Below are 11,670 nucleotides of genomic sequence, written 5' to 3'. Positions count from 1 at the left end.
TAAAGTTCCTTGTGAGGTCAAGTAAGGTCATTCAGGCCTTCCACGTGGGAGAATTTAGTAGGGGTTGTTCAATTAACATTAGTGCTTTTATTCTGCCCCCCCGCCCAGCTGTTCTTTATGGTACCTACTTCCCCAAATGGACCTTTTCCCCCAGTAGGCTATGAATTCCTGGAGGTCAGGAACCCTGTTCCAGTCTTGGGTTTCTCAGCACCTATGACAGTGCCTGGCATTGAGCCATGAGATTTCAACTTGACCAGGTTTCCAGACTCCCTGAGCTCAAGCTCAGACCCGCCCATCCTGGGAGTGGAGAAGCCTGCCCACTGCACCCACCTGCCCCCCCCCCCCCCAGCCAGGGCCCCTCATAGTCCCCATGGCTGGGATTCCTCAGCCAGTTTCACAGAAGCACAGCAGCCATGGGGAAGTTTCTGGGACTTTTATTTTTATTCTTTATATTGTCAAAGCCAGTAAAGATGGGCAAACGCTGCGTCCCTTTTGGGTTGCCAGTCCTCACCCGCCTCCCTCACCCCTCCCACCTGCCGGCCACTATGAGTCACCTGGGCTAAAAAATGCCACCCAGCCAGTGTCCAGCACTGCACCACCCCCACTGCCAGGCTGCGGGCAGTCTAAGGAAAGGACGGACCTGGAGCAGGAGTCCATGCAGGCCCTGGGTGCAGCCCGTCCCTGCAGGGTCCTCCCCTTTCCTATGTGGACCCCAGTTGGCAAAGCAGGGGGTTCTGAGGTCCCTTCCAGCTGTGCCAAGCTCCCCTGTCTCCAGGTAATCTTGTCCATTGTATCAGCATGGAGGGAACCCTAGGTGGGCAGCTCTGGGGGAGGCGGATGCCCCTCAGATCCTCTCCTCTTTCTCTGCCTCCAACCTCCCTTTTTCTCAGCCCAACGGAACGTGGCGGGGGGGGGGTGGGGGAGGGTGGGGGGGGGATGGTGGGGTGGGACACGCTGTCTTGTCTCTTTCTGGGGAATCCCTGCTGAGGGCAGAATGGAGGAAGAAAGGGGTCTGGGAGGACTTGGCCCTTGAGGGAGTTGTGACCCTGGAGTTAGGGTGTCAGGAGCGTTTCTCCTTCCCTGGGACCCACTTCCCCTCACTGAGGTGGATTTCCTCCAGCCCGGGTTCTGTCATTCGTTCTGGACCCTCCAGGGGGATCCCTCCTACGCCAAGGTCGGAGGAGGGTACCTGGACATGCCCTCTTTTCTTCTGCGGTCAGCCAAGAGCCCACTCGGACCCAGCACCCTGGTCCTCAGCTCCCAGACCAGAAGGGAGACCTCTGCCCTGGCCATCTGCCTCCGAGGGGTGGGCCCCCTGCAGCAGCTGGATCCCAGTGGCACGTCCGGAACCCCCAGCCACTTTCCTAGTGGCAGAACCTGGTCGTTTGCATCTACCTGTGCACTCAACGCGTTTGCGGAGCGGGCGGGCCAAGGCCTGGGCCCCAGAGGAGCGGGATCGTCGGCCCAGGGGCGCGTCTTACGCGGCTTGGACCTCCCTCCCCACTCCCTCCTCCCTCCGCGGGGCTGGCCCCCACCGCCGCCGCGCCGGCCCGCGCCCCTTGGCCTCCTCCCTCTCGCCCTCCCCCAGCCTCCGCCTCCACCTCCTCCTCCTCCGCCGTGGGGGGCGGGGGGCGCGCGGAGCCCCGTGCGGGGCAGCGGAGGGGCTGCAGCCGGGGCACAGGGACCGGGACGGGGACCGGGACGGGGACGGGGGCGGGGATGGAGGCGGGCGTCAGACGCTGTGGGCGCCCAAGCTGAGCACCGAGAAGGCAGCGCGGTGCTTGCGGAGCAGCAGCCGGATCTTCTCGTCGTCTGAGTCGGGGTCCAGCGGCTTGTTGTACTCGTCGTCCTCGTTCTCCGAGGCGGCGCGCTCCCCGCCCGCTCCCGCGCCGCCCGGGGCCCGGGGCGTGGAGGACGACGGCTCCAGGGCGCTCTTCTTCCGCCACTTGGTCCTTCGGTTCTGGAACCACACCTGGGTGGAGAAGGAGGCTGAGGATGGTGCGCCCACAGCGCACGCGGGGACCCCCTTTAGGAGGGTGACCCCACCGGGCGGCAAGGACCGTCGATCCTTACTTTTATAGTAAAATAAGTGGCTCAGTGATAGACCAGGTGGTAATATTCACGCCGTTTGTGCGGCGGAAGGTGGCGGGTAAAGTAAAAACGAACGCGGGTCAGTGCCGCAGCCCTTTCTGCTAAGCCAGACCCTCCTCGCGGTGGATCTTCTCTTTTGCTCCCCGGGGCACTGGGATGGAAGATGCCGGAATGCCCAGGTGGGGGCCTTCAGTAGGTGCTCAAGGGTCGTCCCTTCTTCAGCTCCATGGACCTTCCCTGAACTTCATGAGTAATTTCCCCCAATTAGAAAAGTAACGTATTTTCATTGCTTAAGATAGTTGAAGAATGCAGAAAAGTATGGAAGGGGGCCCTCGCTTCCTTCCACTCACATTCAGCAGATCCGAAGTCTGGGGGGGCAGGTGGCTGGTGATGCTGGCCCTGCCCAGAGGTGGTCCCAACCCGCCCTCATGCTTCCATCTTCTACCCTTGAACCTGTCACCATGTCACAGAGCTGGGCAGTTCGGTCATCGCGTTCTTTTGGGAGGCCGCCCACCCAAAGTGTCTCAGGAGAGATCTAGCGTCAGGATGGCGTCTGGGAGCCTGGAGGGAGAAGTCCCGTCACTGATTCCAGGCTCCGTGGCCGTCGCCCTTGCCTGCCGGGTGGAGGCTGCCTACCCCCCCTACCCAATCCGAGCTTCATTTGGATGGACCTGGAAGGTGTTATCTTCACCTTATTGGCAAACCAAGGCCGGCCCCTCCCGCCTGCTGGTGCAACAAGCCTATAAATTCAGTTCCAATATGGCCCCGAGACTGACTCCTGATACGGGCCAGATGCCGCCACCAGCCCTCGAAATTTCTGGCCAACACCGTGCAGAGGAGGGGAAAGCATTAGGTGGATGTCACACAGATCTGGCTTTGAGCCCCAGCTCTGCACTTACCAGCCAGGTGACCCTGAGCGATAAGACTCCCCACCTCCAGGTTGCTGGGAGGCTTTAAATGAGCTCCTGAAATCAAAGTTCTCCCAACAGACATATAGCAGTACTGACAGCCATCTTTTGGGTTATGGACATTATTGCCGTCTCTGGGGCGAGGTGGGCAGGCCGTGCCCAGACAGCAGGACAGCTTCCCACTGAGAGCCAGAGTCGCCCCTCTTACCCCCACCACCGCCACCAGAGAGCAAAGCTGCCTTTCCTCCACTGGCTGGCTGCTCCCTGTAGGGCAGACACCTTCTCCTGCAGAAACTCACCTTGACCTGTGACTCAGTCATCCCCAGTGAGTATGCCAGCCGTGCCCTCTCAGGGCCAGCCAAGTACTTGGTCTGCTCAAAGGTCTTCTCCAGGGCAAAGATCTGGTGGCCCGTGAAGGTGGGCCGGGTGTGCTTTTTCTTGTGGATGCTGTCGCTCAGGGGATCTGGGGCTGGCGGGAGGAGGAAAGCGTGTGGTTAGCAGGATGAGTAGGGTACCAGCCCTATCCTGCATTTCCCACGGGGCCAGCTCCCTCCTACAGAGAAGCCACTGAGATTGTGGGGGCATTGTGACACCGCTAACAAGCAGCATTCCTGGTGTTCAGACAGTAGTGACCATGATCTCTGCCCTGTCTGGATGGACAGGGACCCCCGAGAGGGCACCTGGCCCAGATAAGAGCTATTTAGGGGGAGACGGTGCTTGAAGCCTACCCTGGGCTCCTTCACTCTGTAATGTTTTTCCTACTCAGTGATGCTGCCTTCTCTCCAGGGGCAACACCAGGAGGCTCTTCTCAGTCTTCTCAGTTTTCTCACCATGACACAGACTAAGGACCTTCCACCAACAGTCAGGGCCCTGGGGATCTGGGAATTCCTTCCCCGCCTAATCCCTTGTTCTTGGGGTCCCATTTTCCAGGTTCCTGGCAAAACCAGAGCTTTAGGCCCCAAGTTACTGCACTCCCTTGTCACCAGGCCTAGAGGTCATGTGACCCTAACCACAAAGAACTAGGACCCTGCCTCCTGCTTGGATAGGGCAGCTGCTCAGGCAGGTGCAGGGCTGGAGGGCAGCAGGGCTCCGGGGAGGCCGAAGGCCCACCTGTTGGGCCTTGTTCTGTGCAGCCCAGCAGCTCATGTTCTGTCTCCTCATGTTACAGAGAAGGAAACTGAGGCACTGGTTGGGGCAGAACCTTCCCAAAAGACTGTCCTCTGCAGTCCTCTGTCCCTTTGTGTCAATTCAACCACTGACTTAGATATTTTCCTGTGTGTGGCCGTGCACTTGGGATTGAAGAGTAGGAGTGTGGAGAGAGTGTGTGTGTGGTGGCGGGGAGGGGGAGATGGAGGTGAGAGAGACCAAGGCCCAGAGCACCCCCAAAACCAGTTCTCAGAGAGGAGGTCTTCACCTGCGTGGAACCCGCCATGCTTCAGGCTGAGTGAGGGGTGTGCTGTCAGGCAGTGTGACCACCCCGAGCAGCACAGCAGATGGGGAGACAGGCGTGATTTGGGGTTTCCTTGGTGGGAAACCCCAAATAGGGGACTGCCCCTATTGCAGTGGGGCAGCCCCGAGGTCAGAGAGAAGCAGAAGTGCCTTCCGCCTCTGCCCCGGCCTGCTCCTGGCTGGGCCTCCCTGGCACGGGGATGACTCCTGCAATTCCGGTGACTTCCCTGCCTCCCAGGTGAGCCTCACCTGCCTGTGCACGACCTGCCACCATCTCTGGGCCCTGCGTGGAGCCTTGGGGTGCCCACACCCATTCTCTGAAAACAGATTTGGGCAAGGTAGGGTAGGGTGACACCCCCCTCTCCAACAGCTAGGACCAAGTCTGACTGGACTCGGTAGCTGCTCGTGGAGGCTGGGCGGTCATCACTGCTCCTGCTGCCATAAGCCCCGAGGAGGATGGTGGGAAGCTGCCCCCTTGATGGCGGGCAGGACCAAGATGGAGGCGCCGTGCATGCCGTGGCCCTAAATGGTGTCAGGGCAGGAATGGGCTCTCTGGGAAGGTGACGCTGGGGCCGCTTCTCACAGGGAACAGCATTGGCCCACTTTGGGTGAAGATGTGACATGGGTTCTGGGTGGGAGAAGGAACCTGGGCATCCAGGTGGACCCTACATAGGGCAAATGTGGGTTATGTGGTCTTCTCCAGCCCAGGAGACCCCCGGGTTTTCAGGGAAAGCAACTGAGGCGGCCGCTGGTAAGGGTGGGGAGTGAGGGGCAAGACACCTGTCCAGGTAGAGCTGGGGTGGATCCGGAAGGGGAGTATTCAGTCATGTGCCCCCGTGAGCCCTGGATCCAGGTGGCTGAGGAGAGGTGGATGGCAGGTAAGGACTGCCCTGGGAGCCTCCCTTTGCTTCCCACACCTCCTCCTCCCCAGATCCTGTGGGTGGTGGGGGTGGGGAGGACCTGGGGGCCAGGGTAGGGGGGACGGAGCCTTGCCCTGTACTCACTGTTGCTGCACTGCCTCCCGCCTCGCCAGTCCTGGCCCGTGTCCGCCCAGCAGTTCCGGGTCCGGGTGGGGTACTCATTGCCAGCCTTGGGAAAATTCCCCACCTGGGGTCCATAGTAGACCCCCTGGGAGCTGAGTCCACCAAAGCCTGCCACGTGGGGGTAGCTGGAGAGGAGGCTGCTGTTCGGCGTGGCCACGGGCCTGCTCAGGATGTCCGTGATCCCGTGGGGGGTGCCGGCGGCCAGCTGGGGGCCCAGCCCCGGAGGGCTGAGCTTGTAGAAGGAGTTCTGCACGGAGTACTGGCACACGGGGGCCTTCATCTCCGAGAACTGAGCCAGTGGCGTGTTGTTCAGCAGGAATGTCCCCTGCAGGTTGGACTCCATGATCCTCGGGTCAGGGTGAGGGAAGGTCAGAAGCCCAAATCCAGGCCCCCTAAAGCCAGAGACCCCGAGCTCTGACCCAGAAGCCCATGGCAGGTTTGGAGGGTCAAAAGCAGCCCGATCCCCAGACTGCCCTCCTACCTAAGGCATCCGGCCCAGCCCTGGCCTGGGGGACCAGCACCTACGTCAGCGACTCGGAAGTCAGGTGCTCCTGGAGCAGGTGAGAGGCCTCGCCGGCGCCCCTTGGCTCTGTCCCTGTCCCTCCTGGAGAAGGGTGGCTCCCCAAGCCTCAGCTCAGACCCCTCCTCTGCCTGTAAGTCTGGGGACCCTCCATGAGAAGTTTTAAGTTCAGGGAAGCAACATTTCCCTGATAAAGATATGGCCCATTAGAATACAGACCCGAGACTGGCTGAGCGGTGAGAGGCGCGGCGCCATTGGTCGAAACCCACACAGGCCTCACATTGGCTTTTCCAAGACAAATTGCACTTTGAAAGATTGACTGTAAAATCAGCCAGGGTGTGTGTGTGTGTGTGTGTGTGTGTGTGAGAGAGAGAGAGAGAGAGAGAGGGAAAGAGGGAGGGAGGAGAGAGAGAGAGAGAGAGAAGAGAGAGAGAGGATGAGCGCTGGAAGCTCTGTTCCTTCTCAGAGGGTCTACAGGCTCCTGGTCCCCCAAGCACAGCATCTAGGGAAAGGAGGGTATCTGGGGCCCCCGGAGGCTCCCGAGGCAGCTGGAAGTTACAGCTCCTGCAGCTGCTCCCCTGAGGGTGAGGAGGCCAGGCTCAGGAGGCACTGTCCCGGGGTGCCCAGACCCCTTTATGTGCAGTACCCAAGCCAGCGGAGGAGTATGGAGTCTGAGTGTGGATGCTTCTCTTCCTTCCTCTGAGCTGGGATGGGTAAGTGGGGAGGCTGGGCTTTGGCCCAGGGTGGTGGGGGGTGGGGATGTGAATCTCTGCCCCTGGCCTGAGAGCCTGGGAGTGGGAGCCCGCCAGGAGACTGGGTCGGGGGAGGTGGGGTGTGGTGGGGGAGTGGAGCCTGCCCCTGCTGTGCCTGTGTTCTTCCCACCTCTGCCTCTGAGCAGCCTTTCCTGATTCCCTCTGTACTTCCATCTAACTCCTCCGAGGAATCATGTGTGCCTCTGCTGGAGCCAGGGCCATGTTCTGTCTGGCTCGGCAGCTGGGTTGGAAAGCTCTGATGACTGAGACCGCTGTTGAGTCAGTGGTGGGTCCCCCTGGCAGGCATTTGGTTGGTGCACAGTCATTATTTGATGGTGGGACACCCATATGCCTTTCTTTCTAATGGATTTTTACAACATGCAAGGCTCTACTGGGGGCCATCTTCCACTTTACAGACAGGGAAGCTGTGGGGAATACTCTGTTGATTTTGTATGGGCAGTTCTTGTTTTTGTTTTTTAAAGTGGAAACCAGCATGCCCCTGGTCTGAACATGTAAAATGACAGGACATTAGGGACTGTCAGGCAGACGGACTTCTGTCCCTCCTCTGCCGGGCAGTTCCAAAGCCTTTCCTGAGCAGGCTGTGGGCTCCTTGGCAGTCTCAACACGCTGTGGTCCCACTGTGGCAGGTGGGAGAAAAGAGGGGCCCTTCGCTGACCTTCTCCTCGGCTTCTAGTTGGAGATCTGGACCCAGAACTTGGGGAGGGCTCCCCTCTCACACAGAGCCTGCCTCTCCCCATGCAGCTGTTATGTTCCTGGGGAACAGGCTGCTCTGAGCCATGTTCTCTGTAGTGTACAGGAGGTAGGTTAATGCACGAAAGACCTTACACAGGCTGTGGAGATGATTTCTCTAGAAGTTTAGACTAAAAACCAGAAAAAGGGATCTTACACCTCTGAGTTGACTGGGCTACTAGGCTGCCCATCACAACTGTTTGGGAGACTTAATTCTGATTTGGCCACCTGACCCCACCCCAGGCAACTGTGATCCTGAAACTGAGCTTTTGAAAACCCCCTGGGCCATGCAGTTGAGGATCCTGCGACTGTGACTCGGTCAGCCCCTAAGGATGGGAACTTATGAGGAAGAAAAGCTGCAGCAAATGATTTGATTCCTATTTAATGCCAAGCTTGACAAAGGCATTCACATTTGGGATTCCCAGGATGAAATACGGAAGAGACTTTAGCAATTGTTTAATCCATTTCCCTATTTGACAGATGAGAAAACTTAGGCCAGCTGGGTGACCAGCCTCATGAGGTGTTAGGAACTATGAAGGAACAAGGCAATCTTCTCAGAAGTTCTTGAACTTTGAATGACATTGAGGGGCACGGAGGCCCTTCACGAGGGGCGGGGACTGGGGGGTCCCCCTTAGTGTCTGCTGTGGGTCAGTCATGCACCCTGGGGTGTGTTGCCCTCCTCCACCCACCTTGGACTTGCCCCCACATCACGGTAATCCTTAGGAGACAGAAATCTCCCACCAAGCCCAGGGGTTTGGTAGCTTCTCCCAGGGTGGGTGGTCTGATGAAGGGACTGCCCAGGTTTCCAGAAGCACCCCCCACCCCCAGGCGATGCAGGCCTCCCTGCTGACTGATCCCACTTCCAGACCCCTTCAGGCCCCAACCCCAGCTTCACTCCTGCCCCAGCCCCCACCCCCCCCATTCCCCCAGGGCAGAGCCAGGAAGGAGAGATGGAGTCCTGTGCTGTGAGTCCATTTCTTTATTAATTTTGACATTTGTTCAGCTGGTGTAGGGAGAATGGTCTATACATCCGAGTGGGGTGGGGGGATCCCTCCCAATAACAGAGCATTGGGGAGAGTCAAGAAAAGAGTCATTTTTCATAACAATTAAAAAAATCAAGGTAATTCCAAAACTTCTAAAAAGCGTCTAAGGTGCAGACTGCAGCATTCTCTAGGCATCGTGTGGAGACCCCAAACTCCTCCTCTAACAGCTCCTACTAGCAACTGGAGCGCGCAGCCAAGCCGCCCAGGGCCTGGGGCCGGCGGGCCAAGCAGCCATGCCAGACGCAGCGGAAGGTGCCAAAGCATAGCCTGGAGCCGCGGGAGCCCCGCGGGGGCTCTACGAGGGCTAGTGGGGCGGGCTGCGGCGGCGGCCTGGGGGGACCGCGCGGGGTGGAGGGGAGGAGGCGGGCCCTGCGCCTGTCTTCCCGCGGCGGGGCTCCGGAGCGCCGCGCCCCCGCCCCCGGCGCCCCACTCCCCGACCCCCAACCCCCGTCCGAGCGCGCCGGCTCCGGCAGGCGCGCCCCTCCGACCCGAACCGACGCGGAGGAGCGCGGCGCTCGGGCGGGGGCCGGGACCGCAGCCCTGGGCGCCCGCTTGGCCTCCGCGCCCCGGCCTGCCCCTCGGAAGGCGGAGCGCCAGCCGCCCGGCCGCCCAGGCCGCCCCCGGGCGCGCGGGTCCCGTGGCCTCCGCCGGGAGAGCAGTGCGCTGGTGACGGGCACCAGGGCCGCGGCGCGCGGTCGTGGGGGGCTTCTGTGCTACTCGGAAGGTCTCATGTGTCCGCGGCCCCCGGGGAAGGCGGCCGGACGTCCACGAACAAAGGCTCTCACGAGCGACCCGAGCCCGCCGGTCTCTCTCCTGGCCCTAGAGGGCGCCCGCCGGGCCGGGCGGGGCGGATTGTGCTGATTCGGGCCTCGCTCTGCCGGAGGCGCCACTGTCACTTTAAGGCTGTCCCCTGGTGGCACCGAGGCGAGGAACAGAGAACAGCCAGGCGCCGGCCTCCTTCCTGACCTGACCGAGGGCCTGGCCCAGGAGGAGCTCCTTCCTCGCCCGGGCCTCCAGGTGGCCAGCTGCTCTCTCCTCCCCGGCAAGCCCCTCCCTGCGCTGTGGTCGGGAGTGGGGCCCTCGCCCGCCTCTCTGAGTAGGGCAGAGGGGCTTGGTCAGAGTGGGGGCACTGAGGCTGTCGGGCCTTGGCCCCCCATCCTGTGGGCTGCGTGGACTTAGAGCACCAAGTTGGCTCTGCGAGACCTTTTTTTTGGGGGGGGTGGCTGACTTCTAAGAACTGGCAGATACATTCACTAGCCCTACTCACTTCCTCTTTCACTGAAAGACAGGCTGTAGCTCCTTCTCCCGCAGCCTGGAGAAGTCCTCAGGAGCTGAGCTGTTAGTGCTTTGTACATACTGCTAAAGTGTTTCTATTGGTTTGCATAGTATTTATTGTTTTTTCATTTACACAAGGCTGATAACTGTACAGTTTACACTTTGAACACAGACTATGATAGAAGTGCTTGAAGATATAGGAAACCTCTTCTCTATTGAACATGCTGGTGCGATCCTGGGACAGCAGCCACCGGCCCGCCCCCAGCTGAGAGAACACCCTTTCAGAGGGGGCATGGCTCCCTTGGAGCCCTAGAGCTGAGCCTTGGGGGGGGGTGTCCTCGCCTCAGATTCTTAAGTCCCTAACACAAGGAACCCCGAATGCACTCTCAAGGTAATGATTTTCCATTGGAAGATGATTAATACTGAAACTGGCAGAGAGAGAGAGACAACATAAAAAAATTCCAGTTTGTCCACAGGAAAGTCTATCCAGCTTCAGACGTCACAGTAAAATCTGTGTCTATACTGAGGAGAGGGGAGAGGTGCTTGTGTGTGCGTGTGTGTGCCTATGCGCATGTCCTGAATGTGTAGAACGATCTGGGAGGAGTGGCCCCCTGGGGAGTGGGATGGCAGGTCACAAATGGAATGGAGGTGTGTGTCGGGGAAGACTGGCAGATGAGGACATGGGATTAAGGTGCCGAACTGATTTTGTGCCTAGTTTTCTTTTCTTTTCTTTTCTTTTTTTTTTTTTTTCCTTTCCAGGAAACCCACATGGATTTCCTACAGATGAGGTTGAAAACAAAGTACCCTGTAACAAGTCAAAATTAAAATGATTTTAAAAAATAGATCATCCCCAAGCACAAAAAGAGCCCTTGTTCACTTTCGCGTTCACGCGCTCTCCCGTGCTGGTTTTCTATCCCTCTCTCTCCCCACCCCCCTTCTTGAGGCGTTTGTCCTGATTCCCAACAGAGATCCATCGTCGTCGCTAGAGGCAGGATTGAGGACTGTAGGTCATGCGTCTACAGTCAGTCGTTCATGCGAATAGGAGACTAAAGGAAGTCCCTTACAGAGATCATGCCGTTAGCCTAGAGGAACAGATGCGCCACTTCCGAGCCCTCCGCTGCAGCTCTCCTCCCGTGTGCATGGCAGAGTGTGTGGAGTTCAAGGGTTGGGTGTCGAGGTGTGATCCTGAGGGACACAGAGAGAGAAGGGGTTACTTAGGATTTAAAGGTCCAACTCCCAGCAAAAACCCCAGCTCCTGAGTTCTGCCCCGGGGGCTGAGGCAGGGTGGGATTCAGGCAAAGCAGCCTCCCCAAGCAAGGTAAGGAAGTGAAAGACTGAGCGCAGAGCCCCTGACCTTCCTGAACCCCCAGCCAGCCTTCTCCCGCTCCCCTGCCCAAGCCTGCCTGGATCCCCCAACCAGGGGGACGAGCCCCCCAGAAAACCGTCCTGTGCATGCGCTCTGGGCCTCAGAGAGGAGGCAGGAGGCTCCCACGCCTGCGGTTGCTTGGGGAGAAATCCCCTTGAGTAGATCCTGGGACCTGGGCAAGGGGTCAAGTTCATAAGCCAGGGCATGTGCTAAAAAAGGGAGGAGCGGTGCCCTTCACTTTTTCATTTCAGTTCAACCAACATGCATTGATGATGTCTGTCAGTGCCAGCCCTGGGGACCCAGAGATGGAGCAGACGTGATCACAGCCAGCCTCAGGAGCTTGGAGCCTCAAGGGACAGCAGTCCCTCTTTGGCTCTGGTCTACAAGCTCTTACGGTCAAGTGCCTTTGGCTCCTCTCCCCATGCCCTGGGGATGGACAACCTCTGCAGCGGCAAAGAGATGATTTTCTTTTT

General features: G+C 59.2%; 2 protein-coding genes across 20 annotated transcripts in view; both read right to left on the bottom strand.

Annotated features, from left to right (window-relative positions):
• Positions 1–1,732: 1,732 nt before the first annotated feature.
• On the bottom strand, positions 1,733–5,948 carry NKX6-3 (NK6 homeobox 3). Its single transcript, XM_032328766.1, has 3 exons — positions 5,453–5,948; positions 3,299–3,468; positions 1,733–1,972 (listed from the first exon to the last, which is right to left on the bottom strand). Exons 1-3 carry the CDS (start codon positions 5,832–5,834, stop codon positions 1,733–1,735), a joined length of 792 nt encoding a protein of 263 aa, XP_032184657.1. The 5' UTR covers positions 5,835–5,948.
• Positions 5,949–9,927: 3,979 nt separating this feature from the next.
• The window catches only part of ANK1 (ankyrin 1), a 207,698-nt gene continuing 205,955 nt past the window's right edge, over positions 9,928–11,670 (bottom strand). For all 19 annotated transcript variants that reach the window (XM_032328988.1, XM_032328990.1, XM_032328991.1 and 16 more), the window contains one exon: positions 9,928–11,016. Coding sequence is in view for 7 of the 19 variants with exons in the window: in XM_032328990.1 (XP_032184881.1) it covers positions 10,990–11,016 (27 nt within the window). In the remaining 12 variants the exon portion in view is untranslated. The remainder of the gene's footprint in view (positions 11,017–11,670) is intronic.

This window comes from Mustela erminea, chromosome 21, assembly GCF_009829155.1.
Source record: "Mustela erminea isolate mMusErm1 chromosome 21, mMusErm1.Pri, whole genome shotgun sequence".
Taxonomy (NCBI): Eukaryota; Metazoa; Chordata; class Mammalia; order Carnivora; family Mustelidae; genus Mustela; species Mustela erminea.
This window is presented reverse-complemented; position numbering and strand designations above follow the sequence as displayed.